The sequence below is a fragment of the Formica exsecta genome, unplaced genomic scaffold (assembly GCF_003651465.1).
Source record: "Formica exsecta isolate Colony F162 unplaced genomic scaffold, ASM365146v1 scaffold264, whole genome shotgun sequence".
NCBI classification, from domain to species: domain Eukaryota; kingdom Metazoa; phylum Arthropoda; class Insecta; order Hymenoptera; family Formicidae; genus Formica; species Formica exsecta.
Genome location: NW_021849905.1, coordinates 5,889 through 27,022, shown reverse-complemented (window position 1 = coordinate 27,022; position 21,134 = coordinate 5,889). Strand labels below are relative to the sequence as shown.

The window sequence follows — 21,134 nt, the reverse complement described above, 5'->3', positions numbered from 1 at the left end:
TTGTTATTTAACTTTTTAATTATATAATTTTTTGTTTTATTTATTTCCAAATTTCATTAATTTTTTTTTATTGTTTTTATTTTATTATTTTATTTAATTGTTTTTTTAATTACTTAATTTTTATATTATAATAATTATTTATTTTCGGGGTCAATTTTTCGGTACAGTTTATAAGGGAGTTAGCAATTTACTAATATATAGTACTCTGTGTATAAGACTCTCTTGTGTTTTCTCTGCAGCCATATTGAATTATGATATCAGAAGCGAGAAATCATATAAATTTTTTTTGGCAACATTAATAATTATTTTTTGCGATATAAATAAGTTATTTTTTATACAATTACTTGTTCGATAATATATGTTTTAGTAAAATACGTCGGTTTTGATAAACTCCCTTTTGTATTATCCTGCATCAATAAATGATTGTACCTATATGATGTGCATACAAATTGCAGCGATATCTATTCAATATGTAATATATGTACTTCACGGTGACCATATAAAACAAAAGTAGAAAGTTTTGATTTTAGCATTGTTTTATACATGCAAAAAGCGCAATGGATATTCAATATCCCAATTGACCAAGTCTGTTGATCAACAGATTTTGCTAAGGGCCATGGCACATAGAAAAACTTAAGCAGTAAGACTTAAGACTTAAGAATTTCATCCATACGGAATTTTCAGCATTGCTTACGTTTCAATATGGCTGCCTTACTGTTCGACCGTGATTGGTCAATTCGCTTACTGTTTAAGTCTTACTGCTTATGTTTTTCTATATATATGTGCCACGGCCCTTAGTGTCTGTCATAAAATTTTTGTCGGCAAAAAGGATACAAATTTAGTACAGAGTCTGATTTCGATTATATCGATAAACTGTCAGCAGAACTATAACAAAATTTGCTGATAATTTGACAGCAGATTGGCGGCAAAAATCCAGCAGGATTTATAGCTCTTGCTCGGTTTCTATTGCCAATCTGTCATCAGTAGCAGGATTCTCTAAACATCTTAGCGACGATTATCGTTGTCGTTAGCGAGCGATAGCCTAGAATTGCGCTTTTTACCGGAATTGTCCTTGCCATTGGCTGTCGCTAGTTAACGATACCGAAAACTGTCGATAACAAGTTACTGAATTCCGCTACAGATTGCGCGCACGTATAAATTTTGTTCGGTTTTTGACGTCAGTTTACTATCAAGTTCTGTAAGTTCTGGCGGAAAATCACAAGCTCCTCTTCCCCTAATGCGACCATAGTTGATGCTAATTTGCTAGCAACGTTTGAGTAAATTTGTTGTCAATCTGCTAGCATATTGCGGATTTTGTTTATTGAGATGTTAATATTTATTTGCAACAAAACGAAGAAATAAAAAAGCTAATACATATAGGCAGGAATAAGTTCTATATATCTTCCAAAACAAAATAATCAGTAACTGAATAGATAGAAGGCGTAAACAGATAAGAAACGCAATAAACTAAGATAGTATGATGCACAGTAACATAAGAGGAAGGGAGAAATCTAATCTTATGCGAGTCATTAAATCGGGCGTAAACCTTTCACGTTTGCAGTCTAACCAACGATTATTGTGGTGAATCTGTGTTAAAAATGTACGCGATCGAAAGATTTATGCTGAAAAAACAAAACTTGCGTTTTCAATTGAAATGGCCAAGCTATTATATCAGTTTTAAGTTATATCATAACGAAAACGATGTTTATGGATATAAACCGAGTCAACGGAGGCATTTTAAAGGTATTCATCTTCTTATTAGAATATCAAAAATAACATGGGATTTGTCTCATTATTAAATATTTACGCTATATATATCTATCTGCCCAACTCAATCACGATAGTAAAGAAAATAAGCTTAAGATTAAACAAGAATAAAAATAAGAAAGTCAAATTAAACTAATATTCATACATCCAATAGGTCATAAAATGGAATGTATACAAATTTTCGTGCACAGCTGTTATGACATTCTAAATATGGCATTTTAAATTCTTCTTATTTTAGAAATGCATTCGTGGTGAATGAAACATAATGTTTTGTCGTTATATATTTATTTAGCGATATATTCGTAAAATACATTTATACTGCGGTGTAACTAAAGATGTATTATTATATATAAATACATATTCTAAAAATCAATAATAATACAAAAAGACTAATAGTGAGTAATATTTACATATGATAGAAATTTACAACTTTTTGTTTGGCTATTTGTTTATATAAAATTCATAATATGATTGCCATTTGAATTTTTTTCAGTATCAAAGGAATATCTAGATAAACGAGCAAAACAGAGCAATTTTTATAGACTAGTCAGCGCATATAGGATTCATGGACATAAACAAGCCGATATAAATCCAATTTCAATGAACAAGTCATTGTTATTGCCTGAGTTGCAACCAGAAAACTTCAAACTAAATTTAATGGATAAGGTCTATTTCCGAGGAATCTTATTTACACAACAAAACGAAGGATCAATAGAGGAAGCCATTCGATTTTTAAACGCTACCTATTGTGGTACTGTCGGAACTGAATTTAGCTATCTTGAGGTAATTTTCAAATTTTATAAAATTTTACTGTTATGTGCAAAAATTTTGAAATATTGTCTTTTAAAAATTGTGATGAAGTTAAATGTACTTAAATTCGGTTAAAAAATGACTTTTTGTTATCTGCTGTAATATACAGGGTATCCGGTAATAGACGGATCACCTCTCGTGTGCAGGTAGAGTGGGTTAAACCGAGTAGAAAAGCCTTGTACCTTTTTCATAATAAATTGAAATAACATTATTTTGTATAAGAGTTTTTTTAGAGCAAAAGACACTTATGCACGTGCACTTGGCGCTTTTTTTCACTTTTTAAAAAAAAAAAGGGTGTTCGGTAATAGACAGATCATCTCTCGTGTGCAGTTAGAGCGCGTCAAACCAAATAGAAAACTCCTGTACTATTTTGCGATCGCAATAATTAATGAAATATTAATTAAAAAAGATCGGCCAATCCGCCCGAGTAGAAGCCCGTGACGAAGCAGAGGGAGTGGAGTTCTTTAAAGAACAATGGCTATGTACGAGCGGCACGTAACGCTGGAGTTCCGCTGCTCATACATAGCCATTGTCCATTGAAAAACGCCCCTTCCCCTGCTTCGTCACGCGCTTCTACTCGAGCGGATTGGCCGATCTTTTTTAATTAATATTTCATTAATTGCGAAGATCGCAAAATAGTACAGGAGTTTTCTATTTGGTTTGACGCGCTCTAACTGCACACGAGAGATGATCTGTCTATTACCGAACACCCTGTATATATATAGGGTGTATTAGTATAAGTGATGCAGCTGAATATCTCTTGACTATAATAAAGTATTTTTTCATTAAATACTTTTTCAGTTATTTTATATCTTAATCTGACATATTTTGATATAAAAAATAAAATATAAAAATAAAAAATAAAAAAGTAAAATATTTAGTTTCAATAATCTTACAGTAATACTTTTATAACTGCTAAAAAATTACCTTTTTTAAAAAAAAGTGAAAAAAAGCGCCAAGTGCACGTTATACTAGATTCTTGTGTGCGTATGCCTATATTACTGTTCACAGTTATCCATACTGGTTTTTGATAGGTATTTGACGTTAAATTTTCCAGAGTGCAACATTATATAGCGTAGCACTCTTTCATTTATAAAAAAGTAAAGCTGCAAAATTCTTCCTGATATTTCTGGATAGTTGAATCTATAGAATACACACACACACATATCATATAATAAACATATAGAATACATACATCTCTTTCTTATCAATATATGTATTGCGATGCTTTATTCTGTTTTTACACGTAGCATAAATTACTTTTGTAATGTTTTAGTTCTCTCTAATATAAATGAGATATACCTGATGCAATTAGCCACAAGTATTACGAAGAATTTTGCATCTTTACTTTTTTATAAATGAAAGCGTACGAACACTGCACATTGTCAATAAAAATGTTTAACCCCAAATTGACGGCATTTTTTTGGTTGTAACTTTCTTTCCTTGACAGCTATTAAAAAAATTTTCAAACAAAAGTTGTAGCAAATATTTTTTCCTACAAAATTAAAAAAAAGGAAAAAGATTCGACCAATAGGCGCCGAGATATCCAAACTTACCCCTATTTTGAAGATCGTCGCCGACGCACAGGGAAATTTTGTTGGGATGGAGGGTTCCATTTAAGAAAACATCGATCACATTGACCTCACATTGAAAAGGTCACTCAAGATCAAGTCCATATTTTTATCATGTGGTCCCCTCGAAATTATGCAACTTTTGTCTGAAACATTTTTTCCAATCTCTTTTACTTTAAGAGATATTCAGCTGCATCACTTAGAATGATACACCCTGTATAAATGTATATTAGAGATGCAACGAATAGTATATTCGACCGAATACCAAATATCGAATATTAGGCAAAGTCATGTGCCGAATAACCGAATATTCGGCGAATATTAGGCACGGTCTACGCGCCAACGACTCAACAATCCTGACACTTATTCAAGTTTCTGTTATGATGAAATGAGGGCAAAACAAAAAAGTTTTGATGATACTGGTACTACAAGCTTAATTTCAACAGAATTCGATGCGTATTTGAAAATTGGATGTATATTATAACAATCTCTACAAATGGTAGGCAGCAAATAGAAATATATTTCCACATTATTTAGCATAGTTTGCTGCGATTTACCTCTCTGCCCCCGGGAGCAATGTTTATTAAGAACGACTTTTCTCGAAAGCAGTATGAAGATAAAAGAAATAGACTGTTTTCTTCCAATGCGGAAAAACTTTTTTTTTGTATCACAATTTGCCGCTTTTTAATTTTAATTACAATGATTAATTTTAAAATTATTAGTGTGTACTAAATAAAAACATTATGTAACAATAATGTACACCTCACTTTGAATCATAATGTTACATAATATCTTTACTATTATAACAAAAATTATTATGCATCCCAGATAGCAAAATGCTAGCAGTATGCCAGCAGTATGCCAGTAAATTCAATCATGACTTCGCAGCAGATTCCGTTCTGCTGCGTCCTCTTTAAGCTTAATTTCTGGCAGCACGGCTTGCCGATATAATATAACAGAGAAAATAGGGCAGAAATCGAGTATTATTTGCTATTACGTCGTGACAGCAGATATGTAACAAATATCGAGCGAAGTCTGCCATATAAGATCTGACGGCAGAAATCAAGCATGGTCTGCCGTTACAATGTGACGGCAGAAACGCAGCAAAAGTCGAGCATTGCCTGCTGTCACAATGTGACGACGAAAACACAGTAAAGATAAAACACGCCTGCAAAGCATAATTACTAATATAGATACAATAAAATCTGAATATTGCATAGTTATAAATAAACTCTTTATTTTGTTTCAAGAAGTCAATAAATTTTCTAATTATCCACTCGGTTTCCAAAATTTTAGTTTAATATTCTGAGTCCTTTGTTAGAATTCAGAAATTAAGCTGATAAAAATAGATATTATAACTCCTGTATACAGGACACAGGACATAGCAACGCTTGCCGTGTCACCGCGTCCTGTGTGCAGAAGCCATTACATATTTTTAATCTTGTTAACCGCGCTTTGCGATCTTTATATTTGCCTATAACAGAAACTTGATTACGAGATAGATACGTCATATAGCGGTAAATGAAAGAACTGTAACTTGATACAGCATATCTTAATATTGCTGTGATTCTACCATTATTTTATGACAACAGATCATGCTGTGTTTCTGCTGTGTTTTTGCTGTTATCTTTTGAAATGGCAGCGCATGCTTAATTTTTGCAGCATTTCTGCCGTTACGCCATGTTTGCAGATAAACTCGATTTCTAACGATATTCTGCCGATATAGCATGTTGTGTCATAAGTTCAGTTTTTATTTAGCTTCTGTGTACATATTGTCCCAACACGCAATGCTTTAAATCTACTGTTTTTATGCCAAAAACTTCTGCTTAAATTTTGCAGCATTTTTTGTAGCATATAATGATGCAGAGATTGTTTGTCTTCTGTTACATTTTCGCCGGCACTAATTAAAATGGCAAATCATGCGCGGCTGCTGCCAGAATTCTAACAATATAATATATAATGCATAATTTGCAATACGTGATCGGGCAAACTTGGCTATCTGGGCATTACATATAAATACTCAAATTAATAATAAATAAAAATCTATAGAAATCTGCGATGTCCCTATGACTGTCATTAAAAAAAAATGTTGTCCGTATGTCTGACACCCGATAATTGCCAGTCCCTTTGACTGTGACCAGATCACTGCCAGTCTCGCTGCGCCCGAAAAGAGGTTAAAGTAGTCTGTAGATGAATGTCAGTTATGCGTACTTGTGACGTGTTTCCTGCCCCGAATACTGACGGCATTCCGACGGACAAACCAGAAAATATTGTCCCTATTGCTGTGAGCGTTAATTATAATAATTTAACATAAAATATCACTTATTTCACACTTTAATTCATTAAAATGATTCTTATATAGCTCATTAATTCATGTTCGATACCTTGGGTATCTTGAGGCATGTGCCCCCCACGCGGTCCCGCGGTAAGAGTGCGTCGCGAAGGCGTGGCCGAGAAAATGAGTGTTCCTCTTGGTTTTTGTATGTTTTATTACAAACTTCGACTCGGTGGGATACAATTATCGCAGTCCTGGAGGTGAGGTGCGAGCACCGGCCTTCTTATCACACTAACAATAACTCGAGCGTGTACGCGGCAAAAATGCCTTCTGTAGCCATCTTGGTTCTAAGACTGTCTGTATTTTCGCGCCGTCTCCCTGGATCCTTTTAGTTCTCGCGATCGTCGCGCCGTGCGGCGGCTCTACGATCCACTAGGTGAACCGTCTTAAGTATACATAGAGAGCGTTCCGAACAATTCATTTTATATAATCAATGTAGGTTATATAATAAAATTATTGCTCTTTCTTTAGTACAACTTTTGCATCATCTTTTATTTACGTAGTCGCACTTTTGATACTCAAACTTAATGTTCAGTTTTTAACTTTAATTTTTAAATACTAAGTAAAAACAAATACGTGTCATTTTTTTGTTTTTATATAAATTAAAGTATTGATTTAATAATAAATTTTTTTTTGAACATGTTTGTTTATAAATTAATTTTTTTCAAGTAAAATATATAAAACGGCAGTTATAGGGACACTGACAGTAATTGGAACATCTATCCTATTTCTTTTTTCTTCATACATATTACCTGCTTCTGAGAAAAGTCAAGAAAAGTTGTTCTGAATAAACACTGTTCCCATGGGCAGAGAGGTAAATCGCAGCAAACTTTGCTAAATAATGTGGGAATAGATTTCTATTTGCTGTCCATCTTGTGTAGGGATTGTCACATCGTAATATACGTCCAATTTTCAAATACGCATCGAATTCTGTTGAAATTAAGCTTGTAGTACCAGTATCATCAAAACTTTTTTGTTTTGCCGCCACTTCATCGTAACATTCCACAGACTTCTATATATTACTAGACTGCTAACTTCTTATGTATAAGGCGTCTCCATTTCTTATGTACGAAATAGGACATAAGATAACCCTTTTTGCGCATGCTCCTTGATGATGCATGCGCTATATCAAGCGACAAGCGACGCCAAGTATATAAAAAAATTTTTTCCGGCTTGTCAACAGTTTTGCTTATGTACAGAGGCCGTGGCGCTACCAAGTAGCTTATCCAGAGTTTTACGTCTAATAAACTTTCGATTAAAATACTTCTGGAACTAAAACTGCAATCAAAAATCTAACGGCACTTTTCTTATACAATGTGGATGCAAGCTTTCGATTGCAATCAGTTTGAATAAGATTGGTGCAGTCAATCCTAAGGAATGATAATCGTATGCCAAAATTGTGATATTTTCTTTCAGTTTCAGATTTCAGACAACTCACGTACGTATGCTCGCACGCACACACGCAAAGCGATTTTGTCCCTCAAGCGGTGTTCACATCGCTCATGAACGATTATTCGCTTGAATGTGCAAAACGCTTTAAGAGACAAGATCATATGTAGATGCGTATATGTACATACGTGAGATGTTTATATTTTATAAGAGCACGCGCGGAGTATAATGCAACAAGAAAAAAAGTGATAAAGTGATTAACGGTTATGAGAATATCACGGAATAGTGCAACCCCTCACAGCACCGAACATTGCAGTAAGATTATAGGGAGATTACAAACTTACACATTTTAACATGTTACTGGTACATACCACTAATCTTACAATAAAACCTTACTTTATAATATTGTTGGAAGATTAATGGAATCTTATTTTAATAGTTTAGCAACCTTACGCGCAATAATTTCACTTTTCGCATATGCTGAAAATATTACAAAAGTATAAAATATTGTTTAATATTAATAATCGAATATTTGATGTGCACGTTTTCATATATCCAAAATTATTATTTATTTAATATTTCATAAGAAATGTTATTGCGCGAAACATTCCAAAAACTTTACAAAAAAATAGTATTGAGCCGCTAGTTCGTTTGCAATTTTTTGCGAGATTCCATATTAAAGAAAAAGAAAGTTTGAACTATTAAATTATTATTGGTGAAAAAACGACAATTGAAAGCTATTGAAAATCAATAGTATTTAATCGATTTTTGTCAATATAATATATTTTAGCAAGGGTTCTTTATTGAAAATGATATTAGAAAGTTTCTGGCATGTTGTATGAATATTAATACAACGTTACGCGCAAGGTCTTTGGGATGTTAATGAGATGAATTTGGGCGAACATTTTCATGTTGCTGGGAGGTTAATGGCAGGTTTATTAATCTCCGTGGAATGTTACTACCTTACAATTTAAGATGACTGGAACCTTATTGGGATGTTGATGTGCTGTGAAGGACACAAGGAAGAAAAGTGATAAAGTGAAAAGAAATTATTAACACGAAATAGTGCAAGGAAGAGAAGTGATTTCTTTTAATATCGTATCGAGCAAAGTTAGGTTATATTAGCGAAATTGAATAAATGCTTTACGCAATGCTTGAATCTGTGCATTATCAATTAACATATTTGTGATAAATAGATTGTTGGAAAGTGATTACGGAGGCATTGAAGAAATATCTAGAGATTTTGACTGGCCATATTTTCGATAAGCTGGTAAATACACGTGTGAACGCGTATTCATGTATATATATAGGTTAACTTACAAATGGCTATGCAATGAGTTTATGTTAATGTAGCAAAATAAATCAGGTCAAAATTCTATCAAAAATATCATATAGAAACGACAACATTGAATACACATTTTTATTAATTGGCTTTTATTATCTATTTAAGATGTAAAATAAAATAAAAATAAAATATGTATATATATATACATATCTTATATTCTCAGAAATAATAGTAAGGAGCTCGTTTTGTTTTAATTTTATGGATTTTTTGCGGAATTCCATATTAAAGAAAAAAACGAGTTTGAACTATTTAATGATTGATGAAAAAAGATTGAAAGCTGTTGAAAACCGATAGTGTTTAATCGATTTTTGGCAATAAAATTTTTTTTTTGCAAGGGTTCCTTATTAAAAATAATATTAGGAGATTAAGTTTTTTTTCTGGCATGTTGTATGAATATTAATAAAACATTACGCGCAAGGTCCCTGGGATATTGATGGAATAAATTTAGACGAATTTTCAAGTTACTAAAAGTTAATGGCAGGTTTATTAATTTCCGTAGAATGTTGTACCATATTACAATTTAAGGTGTAATTTCATTGGGATGTTGATGTGCTGTGAGGAATATAATATGAATAATTACAGTTATCTCTAATTTTAATCTATAAATTAAGAATTTTCTTTGTTTAATAATAAATTGATGACATTATATATGTCATGTTATCATTATATATATCATATGGACTGTTTAAAAAATTTGGTATGAAAAAAAATTCTTTATTTTGCATTAAAATTTTGTTAATTATATTTTAGTTTAGTAAAAAATTTTAATAAAAATTTAAATTGTATATAAATTAAAAATAGAATATATAATATTACACATTTTTAAGTATACTCTCAAAACATTAGCTGAGAATTTTAAATAATACTTAAATAAAAATTAAATTTTGTTTTATTAGAAACATACTTGTATAAATCTATCATACATCCATAACAGATGTCTAATGGACATCCATGATGGATTTATATACGACATCTACCATGGAGATAATATGGATTTCTATTAGAAATCTATACAATATTCACTGTGGAGATAGATGTCGCATGGAGTTATGGAGGTTATATGGACGTCTAATGGATGTCATGTTCCGTGTGGGTAATGTCCACAAACATTTTGCGGATGTGGAATTACTCGCAACTTTTGGTTCTGGAAATGTGTGAATGTTTATTTACATTGTAAATATAAATGTAATTAATGTGTAATTAATATTTTTAGAGGTAAATATAGCGAATAGGGGACCCAGCCCCAATGACCTTGACCTTGACATATGTTGTGAAGATCACTGTCGCGAGTATCTTTCATGTGTAGCTTAGAATCGTATGTACTACCAATGTCTTCCTGTCCGTGCATGTACTTTGGTATATTTCAAAATTTTTTGTTAATAACTTTTTAATAAGCAACGAGCGACGATTAAATTAGAAGAAAAAGTTACTCATGTCCTTGACAACATATGTCAAGGTCATGGTCATTGGGGCTGGGTCCCCTAGTCGCTATATTTACCATTGTATCAAAAATATTACATATTCAATTAAAATGAAAGCATCAGAGTTAGAACCTGAAATAGAAAGCATTAATCAAAGAAGAGAAATATGGTAATAATTTTGTTTATAAATTATATAATAAAGGTTATTTATTTTCTTCGTCTAAATACTTTAAGGACAAGGTTTAGTCTATTTAATTTTTTTTGGCATGTGTTAACAATGTTTAAACTTATTTTATTAAAGCAATGAGAAATGTGAACATGGAAATTGATGGTTTATTCAGATGGAGTTGCCTTTTGCAATATAATGTTATCGAAGAATATTAGAATATCTGTCATCGACAAATGTAATTCAAATTTGAATCAAAATAAGGAGGAAGAATCGGTTAATGATGCTGAATTTTAGATTTTATTAGAGGATCGTATAAAAGTTTATAATAATTTGGCAGCTGCATTGATTAAAACAGAAGATACTACGATGCAGCTTTAGAAAATGTGAAACATGTTTCGAGGTGCCAACTACACACTGTTAAAGCACTATTTAGGATAGGTATTGCAAAAATCCTAATTTTCTTCTTATTTACTATATTTAATCTTTTTTTTAATAAGTTGTATATTCTTGATTTATATTTTATATATGGAAAATTCAAATATGTGTGTATATATATTGTGCGTATTGTAGGAACAATACAAATATGTGTGTATATATATTGTGCACATCGTAGAAACAATATTAAGACGCAAAGGAGAATATGTAAAAGTTTATGGAATCTCTCTCTCTCTCTCTCTCTCCACTGAAATTCAAAAATTAAATCCAGAAATGAAGATATTTACTACAGGATTAATGATCTTAAAAGATAAAATTACTAAAAATGCAGAAAAAAGAAAAGCATCTATATCGTAAAATGTTAGATGTAATTGAAGATACTAAAAATCTGTCAAAGGATATAAAAGTAGATGATAAAAGTAAATAATTAAGTAAAGGATATAGTTGCTTTTCTTTTTCTGCATCTTTAGCAATTTTATTGAGATATTATTATAGAGAACTTATATTATAGAGAACTTATATTATAGAGAATTTTATAGAGATTGCATAAGCTTTTGCATATTTTTCTTTGTGTCTCAATATTGTTCTTACGATATGCACAATATATATACACACATATTTGTATTGTTCCTACATACGCACAATATATATATATACACATATTTGAATTTTCCATATCTAAAATATAAATCAAAAATATATAAAACTTATTTTAGAAAATGATTAAATATAGTGTCGTAACCCGACCAATTTCTCAATATATTAAAAGATAAAACAATAAAATAAAACAGAAAAGATTAAGAAAGAGCTGAGTAAAGCAATGCATTAAAATTAGGAAAGAGATCAAGGAAAGATAATTAAGAAAGAGTAAAGTAATAAAAGATTATTAATAAAATAAAAGTAAGATACGTGACTAAAGAGAAGGAAGTCACGGTCAAGTTCTCGGAAGCTGAGTAAGCAGCTGACGAGACAGCTGACGAGCGGAGCACGAGACATGCTCCGGTCAGGGACACCACACTCCTCCCTAATCAACGACCTAATTGATTAAGATATATAATAAGCGCGAGATGCACTGACGCTCGCTACTCGCTTGCTCATGTCAACAGTATCGATATACCGTACGTATCGCGCCCGACTATTATAATCGCGATTAAGTGAAAGTGTACGAAAGAATCTGTGAAATATATCAATTTATACCTAACGTTCGGGAGTGTCTTATTTCGAGCGTGGATCCTAATCCTTTGGGCGTATAAATCCCTAAAGACCTCTTCCTTAGCGGCTAGAGGGACAACATAGTAAATGAAAAGAAGATTAGGATTTCTGCAATACCTTTCCCAAGTAGTGCTTTAATATTTTGTAGTTAACACCTCGAAACATGTTTCATATTTTTTAAAGCTGCATCGTAGGCTTCTGTTTTAATCAATGCAGCAGCCAAATTAATATAAACTTTTATATGATTCTGTAATAAAATCTGCAAATCAGCATCATTAACTGATTCTTCCTCCTCATTTTGATTCAAATTTGAATTACTTTTTGTCGCTGACAAATATTCTAATGCTCTCCGATAACATTATATTGCAAAAGGCAGCTCTCTATCCGTATAAACCATCAATTTCCATGTTCACATTTCTCATTGCTTTAAAAAAATAAGTTCAATCATTATGTCAAAAAAAGGTTAATAGACTAAATCTTGTCCTTACAAACTTTGCGCAAAGTTTGCAGCAAACCCGAGCATGCCTTTACAGCAAAATTATGACAAGGTGTGTCTAGCACACCTTGTCGCAAAGCTTTGGCAAAACGTGATTTTAACATTCTTGGCTATCTGGGCATTTGTAAGTGACCTAAAAATATTAATCACGCATTAATTACATTTATATATAAAATATAAATAAACATTCACTTTTCCAGAACTAAGAGTTGCGAGTAATTCCAAATACACAAAATGTTCGTGGACACTATAGAAGTGCTTTGATGTAATTTTATCATTTCATTATTCTATATGAAGTCAATTAATAAAAATGTGTTTTCAATGTTGTTTTATGATATTTTTGGTAAAATTCCCACAAGATTTATTTTGCTACATTAACATAAACGCATTGCTTAGCCATTTGTAAGTTAACTTAAAAATATTATTTATGTATTAAATACATTTATATGTATATAAAATATAAATAAACATTGTACATGAATACGCGTTCGCGCATATAATTACCAGTTTATCGTTATCGAAAACATGGCCAGTCAAAATCTCTAAATATTCCTTCGATGCTTCCAGAATCATTTTTCAACAATGTATTTATCATAAATATGATAATTGATAATGCACTGATTCACTCAAGTGTAAACATTCGCTCAGTTTCGCTAATATAATCTAACTTTGCTCAATATGACATCGATTAGAAGAAATCACTTCTCTTTCTTGCACTATTCCGCGATACTCTTAATAACCTTTAATTACTTTATCACTTTTCTTTTTTTATTGCACTATTTCGCGATATATAAGCATATTTAATAAATCAATAAATGCAAAAAAATATTTGGTCTCTTTTGTTTATATTATTTATTAGAATACATTTTAGAAGGAATTATATACTGTTTGCGTTTATATGTATGCGTATATGTATGCGTTTATTCAATAGAATAATGAACTTGTTTCATGTACATATTAAATATTGTATATGAATATGAGACAAGTCCATCCGCTTCGTAAAAGAATTATCTTTCTATTGCTTTCTATATTTTGATATTTATTCACTTACACAATTTATATTATTATTATTGATTATGTAGTTTTTATAGTTTAATTTCTGTATGAAAATTATATCTATAAAATATCTATACAGTTTAACTTCTGTATTAAAATTATATCTATAAAAATAAAATTATATCTTATTAAAATTATATCGTGTTTTAAAATCCATTAAGTGATTGACAATAAGAGTTTGAGCATTAAAACACGTTGTGATTATGTCCGCTGAAATTCAATATGGTATAAGCTTTGTAAATATATACTATTTATACTATGTATAATTCCTTCTAAAAAAGAATTTCCTTTCTATTGAATAAATCTTTAAAAAGAAAACCACATTCATGTATATAATGTAATACTTCGTATTTTGCAAAAAAAATTTAAATATTATGTAAGAAATTGGCTGTTGATGGCGTTACAATCGATTAATTAGCGGTCGCGCTAGCAGCGCTCCCGCATGCGCATAATAATAGGGCGCCATAATTTGAATGCTTAGTAATTAGCAACTTAATAACATGTTATAAACAATGTGTAAACGTTTCCCTAACAACGAGCCTTGTTAGACAACAAATGTACGTTTCCCGGATAACGAGGGCTGTTGCATGAATCTGTGGCTGACCGGGCGTCTTTTGCACGAATACGCGTTACAGTACGGACGTCTCGTCGGTTTCCAGCGTTAAAGCTCTTATTGCTTTGCTGCCTCCGTTTCTCGAGTTATTGTTTGATAGTTTGTGTGTTCGATTATTTGCTCTGACCAATTATACGCGTTCGTTTAAGTGTTTGTGTTAACTAACATTGTGCATTAACGATTTATCGCGTTCTGTTCTAAAATATACAACATTGCTCCTGTACGCATTATTCCTCTGTTTTAAACGATTCCTTTTCCGAAAGCCATTCTCCTGACAAACTCCAAATTGACTCGCTGTCTTACAATTAAGATTTTACAAAAAGCAGTGATATCCTACTAAAAAACGTCACAAAGATAAAAAAGTACGCCATGTACATAAAAAATATCTCTTATATGCAACAAAAAGTTAAAAAAAATATTTACCTCTGAAAAATAATTATTTAAAAAATTTTCCCGTAAAAAATAAAAAACCTCTAAAAATAAAAAATCAAAACTAAATATGAAATCAATAGTTAACTGGCCAAGTACTTAGAAGCAATTCAGTTTGTGAGAATTTGTAAATTGAAATAGTATTTGTTATAAAATTAATCTTGCACTTATATATATATTGTAGATTTTCTCATGAAAATTAAAATGCATTTTATTTTTATTAATAAATTACACACTATTATGTTCCAAATAAATATTTTGTATAATATATAAAATAGCATTATTACATTGCGGATTTTATTACATAGTAAATCATAAAATTACTTAACCCTTACTGTAATAACGTCGATTACATTGATCACCAATTTCGAATTTAAAAGTGCCCGGTGCCAAACTGATCGACTTGTTATGAAATTAATCATAAGCTTTACCAGATAAGCCCAGGACGAAAAGGATTAAGATTGAAGTGACAAACAACAACTTGGCGTGCCCGGGTCACATTATAAGTCATATATTTTTATTAATATATTGATAATGATTTCTGACAATCTTTTGCAAATTTTTATTTCAGATCGGGCATGCCAAGTATTTGTATGTCACTTAAATTTTAATCCTTTTCGTTTCTGATCTATTAATTTTCTCGAGAGAATCTACAATATATCTATAAGTGCAAGATTAATTTTATAACAAATACTATTTCAAATTACAAATCCTCACAAACTGAATTGCTTCTAAGTACTTGGCTAGTTAACTATTGATTTCATATTTATGATTTCATAGTTTTGATTTTTGATTTTTAGAGGTTTTTTACTTTTTAGGGGAAAATTTTTTAAATAATTGTTTTTTAGAGATAAATATTTTTTTTTTAACTTTTTTTTGCGTACAAGAGATATTTTTTATGTACTTGACGTACCTTTTTTACCTTTGTGAAGTTTTTTAGTAGGATACACACATTCGCACATTCATACACACATACACAACACATACACACATTTGATATACATAACATATGATCAAGCGGTATCCTGGTATCTCACCCGAAAAACAGAAATCGATTAAAGAAAAATAAATAAATATAAATATAAATATAAATATAAATTTGATATATTCATAGAAAATCTGAATTATTCAACAATAATTAGTTTAATACTAAATATATTATAGAATATTTTATTATAGAATTTTTTTGAATGATCAAAAGACATATGACAGCCTCACAACATATATAATTTTACTATATATTTTTACTTTATAATATTTACCTAAAGAAAGAGATTTCATTATTATTATTTTTATTTCTGTTGTATGCTGCGGTGCTTTTGCACTTTACAACAGCATATTTAAAAGGGGTTTTTATATTTCTTCTATTATTATTCTTTGATAATTTTTATATCCGATTCAGGTTAAAATAACTGTTAACTATATTATGATTATGGAATCTATATCCATCAAATTGTTTGTGCGCATGTGCAAAATGAGATTAATACATACTTTCCCATACAGCACCGAAATATTGCAGAAACGTTGCATATACCTTACATTGAAACATTGTAATATTGCATGGAAGTTGCGAAATGTTTCTGCAATGTTACTGCAAGCCTGCGGCAACATTGAAATGTCCGCCCTTAGAAATATTACAATGTAAGACTACAGTAATGTTACGGTGCAATTTGTAATATTTAAATACATTGCTACAGATATGCAAAACGCTTCAAATTTAATAGATAAACTTTGAGAATATATAAAGACATCCAAGAGAGATAAGAAAAAAAGATTATGAATTTACGCAATTACAACGAGTTTTTTCTCGTCTCTCTTGGATATCTTTATATATTCTCAAAGTTTATCTATTAAATTTAAAGCATTTTGCATATTACAAAATTATTATCAAATTTTTGCTTTTATATAAAAATGGAAACTATTAAACAATCCTGTTATCTAATTAACATCGCTATTTTATAAATAATTTACAAGTTTAAGAAATTGATAATGATTAAACAATTTAATTCATAAAAATTAAAATTTTATTTATATAAATATTGAACTCCATTTTACATCTTAAGTAGACAATAAACGGATAATTTTAACTTTTTCGGACACTTATTTGTCCGATTTCTGAACACTCAATTCAATATCTGAATTTCCTGTGTTGTGATCGTATCAGACACAAATTAATCTGATAAAAATAGTTATTATACCTTTAATCTTACTAGCCGCTCTTTGCAAGCTTTATATAACTATCGTGATTAAAACTTAAATGCGGGATAGATAACGCAACGCATAGCGGTAAACGAACGAACGATTATCAAAAACTGTTTTTTGTAATGTTTTTGAAATGTTGCTGTAACATTCTCATGAAATATTACAATTACATGTTCCAATAATGTCTCAACAATATTATATTGCAACTTGCAAGATTGTAACATTGCTGCAATGTAATTGCAATGTTCTGTGCTATATGGGTTTTGAGGCTATTTTATATAAGAGAAATTTGGGGAGTTAATAGTCTAGTAATATATAGAAGTCTGTGTAACATTCCTAGAAACTTGAATGAGTGTCAGGATTGTTGAGCCGTTGGCGCTAAAACCGTGCCTAATATTCGCCGAATATTCGGTTATTCGGCACATGACCTTGCCTAATATTCGGTCTTCGGTATTCGGTCGAATATACTATTTGTTGCATCTCTAATATATATGTATATGTTTTCTTTCTCTTGTAAAATCCTTGTCTGTAGCTTGTTTGACCTATGTACAAAAAAAATAATTAAAAGACTATCTAGATAGCCAAGTCTAACAAAAACAAATTTTATGAAAACTTGCTACAGATTTTGTTGACAAAACGAATGAAAATTTGATACAAGATCTGTTTTATCCGATGATGTCACCACAATGCCAGCAGAAATGTAACAAAATCTGCTGACATAATTTGATAGCAAATTGAAGTCAAAAACCGAGCAAAGCTTGCTGACATGACTGACATTAGATTGTCGGCAGAAACTGAGCAAGATCTGGCGTGCAGAATCTGACGGCAAATTGGCAGCAAAAACTGAACAGAATCTGCAAATTAACTATTATTTAAAATAGTATAGCTCAGTTGCTTACCGCTATGCGGCGCGTTATTCACTATCTATACCCGTATATTTAAGTTTTTGTCTTTGTGTCCTGAATCCCCCATTGCAATACTTCCCACTTTTTAGGATACACCCTGTATATGTTCTAGGGATAGACCTTGCTTCGTGTGGAAAGTCGAAAACCCATGTGGAACAGAACAATTACAAATTTCGTTTTGGACCGAAGCAACTATTTTCTGTTTTAACAAAAAGACTCTTCAATATATCAACGATTTACTCCTTTAAATAACTTTTCTTTGTTTATACATGTACTATTTCCACATTTGAATACTTAAAATAACTGCTATATTTCTCAAACTTTTTTTGTTAATAACATTTTAACGAACAACGAGCGACGGCTAAAACCTCTTGGATGTTACTCAGGACAGTGACCTTGACAACATATATCAAGGTCAAAGTCATTGGAGGTGGATACGTTAATCTAAATATTTACCATGTTTCTGCAATGTTACTGCAAGCCTGCGGCAACGTTGAAATGTCCGCCCTTAGAAATATTACAATGTAAGACTACAGTAATGTTACGGTGCAATGTATTTGTAATATTGAAATGCATTGCTACAAATATGCAAAACGCTTCAAATTTAATAGATAAACTTTGAAAATATATAAAGACGATCCAAGAGAGATAAGAAAAAAATATTTTGTGAATTACAACGAGTTTTTTCTCGTCCCTCTTGGATGTTTTTATATATTCTCAATGTTTATTTATTAAATTTGAAGCATTTTACATATTAAAATATTATTACCAAATTTTTGTTTTTATATAGAAATGGAAACTATTAAACAATTTTCTGTTATCTATAATTCTGTTTTCTATAATTAACATCACTATTTTATAAATAATTTACAACTTTAAGAAATTGATAATGATTAAATAATTTAATTCATAAAAGTTGAAATTTTAATTATATAAATATTAGACTCTATTTTACATCTTATATAGACAATAAATGGAGAATTTTAACTTTTTCGGACACTTATTATTTGTCCGATTTCTGAACAATCAGTTCAATAATATCTGAATTCTCTGTGTTGGGATCGTATCAGACAAATTAAACTGATAAAAATAGTTATTATATCTTTAATTTTACTAGCAGCTCTTTGCAAGCTTTATATGACCATCGTGATTAAAACTTAAATGCGGGATAGATAACGCAACGCATAGCGGTAAACGAACGAACGATTATCTTTTTTGTATTTTTGTAATGTTTTTGAAATGTTGCTGTAACATTCTCATGAAATATTACAATTACATGTTCCAATAATGTCTCAACAATGCAACTTGCAATGTTCTGTGCTATATGGGTTTTGAGGCTATTTTATATAAGAGAAATTTGGGGAGTTAATAGTCTAGTAATATATAGAAGTCTGTGTAACATTCCTAGAAACTTGAATGAGTGTCAGGATTGTTGAGCCGTTGGCGCTAAAACCGTGCCTAATATTCGCCGAATATTCGGTTATTCGGCACATGACCTTGCCTAATATTCGGTCTTCGGTATTCGGTCGAATATACTATTTGTTGCATCTCTAATATATATGTATATGTTTTCTTTCTCTTGTAAAATCCTTGTCTGTAGCTTGTTTGACCTATGTACAAAAAAAATAATTAAAAGACTATCTAGATAGCCAAGTCTAACAAAAACAAATTTTATGAAAACTTGCTACAGATTTTGTTGACAAAACGAATGAAAATTTGATACAAGATCTGTTTTATCCGATGATGTCACCACAATGCCAGCAGAAATGTAACAAAATCTGCTGACATAATTTGATAGCAAATTGAAGTCAAAAACCGAGCAAAGCTTGCTGACATGATTGACATTAGATTGTCGGCAGAAACTGAGCAAGATCTGGCGTGCAGAATCTGACGGCAAATTGGCAGCAAAAACTGAACAGAATCTGCAAATTAACTATTATTTAAAATAGTATAGCTCAGTTGCTTACCGCTATGCGGCGCGTTATTCACTATCTATACCCGCATTCGAGTTTTTGTCATGAGTGTATATAAAGTCTGCAAAATGCCGCTAATAATATTGTAATATATCTATTTTTATCAGTTCAATTTTTGACACGATTCCCATACAGGGAATTCGGATATTGAACTGATTTTTGGAAAATCGGACAAATAATTGTTCGATTTTCACTTATTTGGACAATTCCTGTCCGAAAAAATCTTTAATATAATAAATTAAATTATTTAAATTTACCTATATTTATATTTAATTATATATGGACTTTTTCCGGAGCATTAATAATAGAATCTTGTCTTGATTGAGTAGACGGAAGAAGAAAGAGAATGGTTTGCTGAAACTGTGGAAACAACTTTGAACGAGCCATTAGATGATGAAACATGTAAAACAATAGCCATAGAAATGCTTAAAAGTCAAGCATTTGATAACTTTTTGGCCACAAAATTTGTTAGTCTAAAGAGATATGGAGGAGAAGGAGCCGAGAGTATGATGGCCTTCTTTCATGAATTGTTCAAATTATGTGCTTATGGTAATTAAAAAAGAAAGAACATTCACATAAATCAAATATAATCGCATTCAATAACACAGTTCAACAAAAAAAAAACACCGGAACGGGACTAGTCGTTTCTTTTAGGTTTTTGGACACTGAACACAAATCCGGTTTCGAAATTGCTCCATCACGTCAGAATTTTGAGAAATTTCAATTAAAGTTGCAAAAAAGGGCTATTTTCACGAACTTTGTCATATTATAGCTACAATTTGTACTGGAGAAGTTTTATTGCAATCAAAATGAAGTATGTTGTTAGGACTTTCAACCCTCAAAAGAAATTTTTGGTGTCGGTTATGGTTAATAAGATATCCATGGTTAAATATGGAGTGTATTGCAGAAATTAGCTATGACTTAGATCATTGACGATTAACCAAATAGCTTTCAATAATATTTATTTAAACTTAAAAGTTTTTTAGATCGCTGAATATGAATCCAA

General features: G+C 30.9%; 1 protein-coding gene across 1 annotated transcript; it reads left to right on the top strand.

Moving 5' to 3' along the window:
* Positions 1–1,172: 1,172 nt before the first annotated feature.
* LOC115236920 (probable 2-oxoglutarate dehydrogenase E1 component DHKTD1 homolog, mitochondrial) lies at positions 1,173–20,677 on the top strand (the record flags this gene model as incomplete). The annotated part of the gene is made up of 3 exons (XM_029809659.1): positions 1,173–1,743; positions 2,261–2,550; positions 20,458–20,677. Coding segments are annotated over exons 1-3 (655 nt in total), but the record flags the coding sequence as incomplete, so codon positions are not given.
* Between the last annotated feature and the right edge of the window lie 457 nt (positions 20,678–21,134).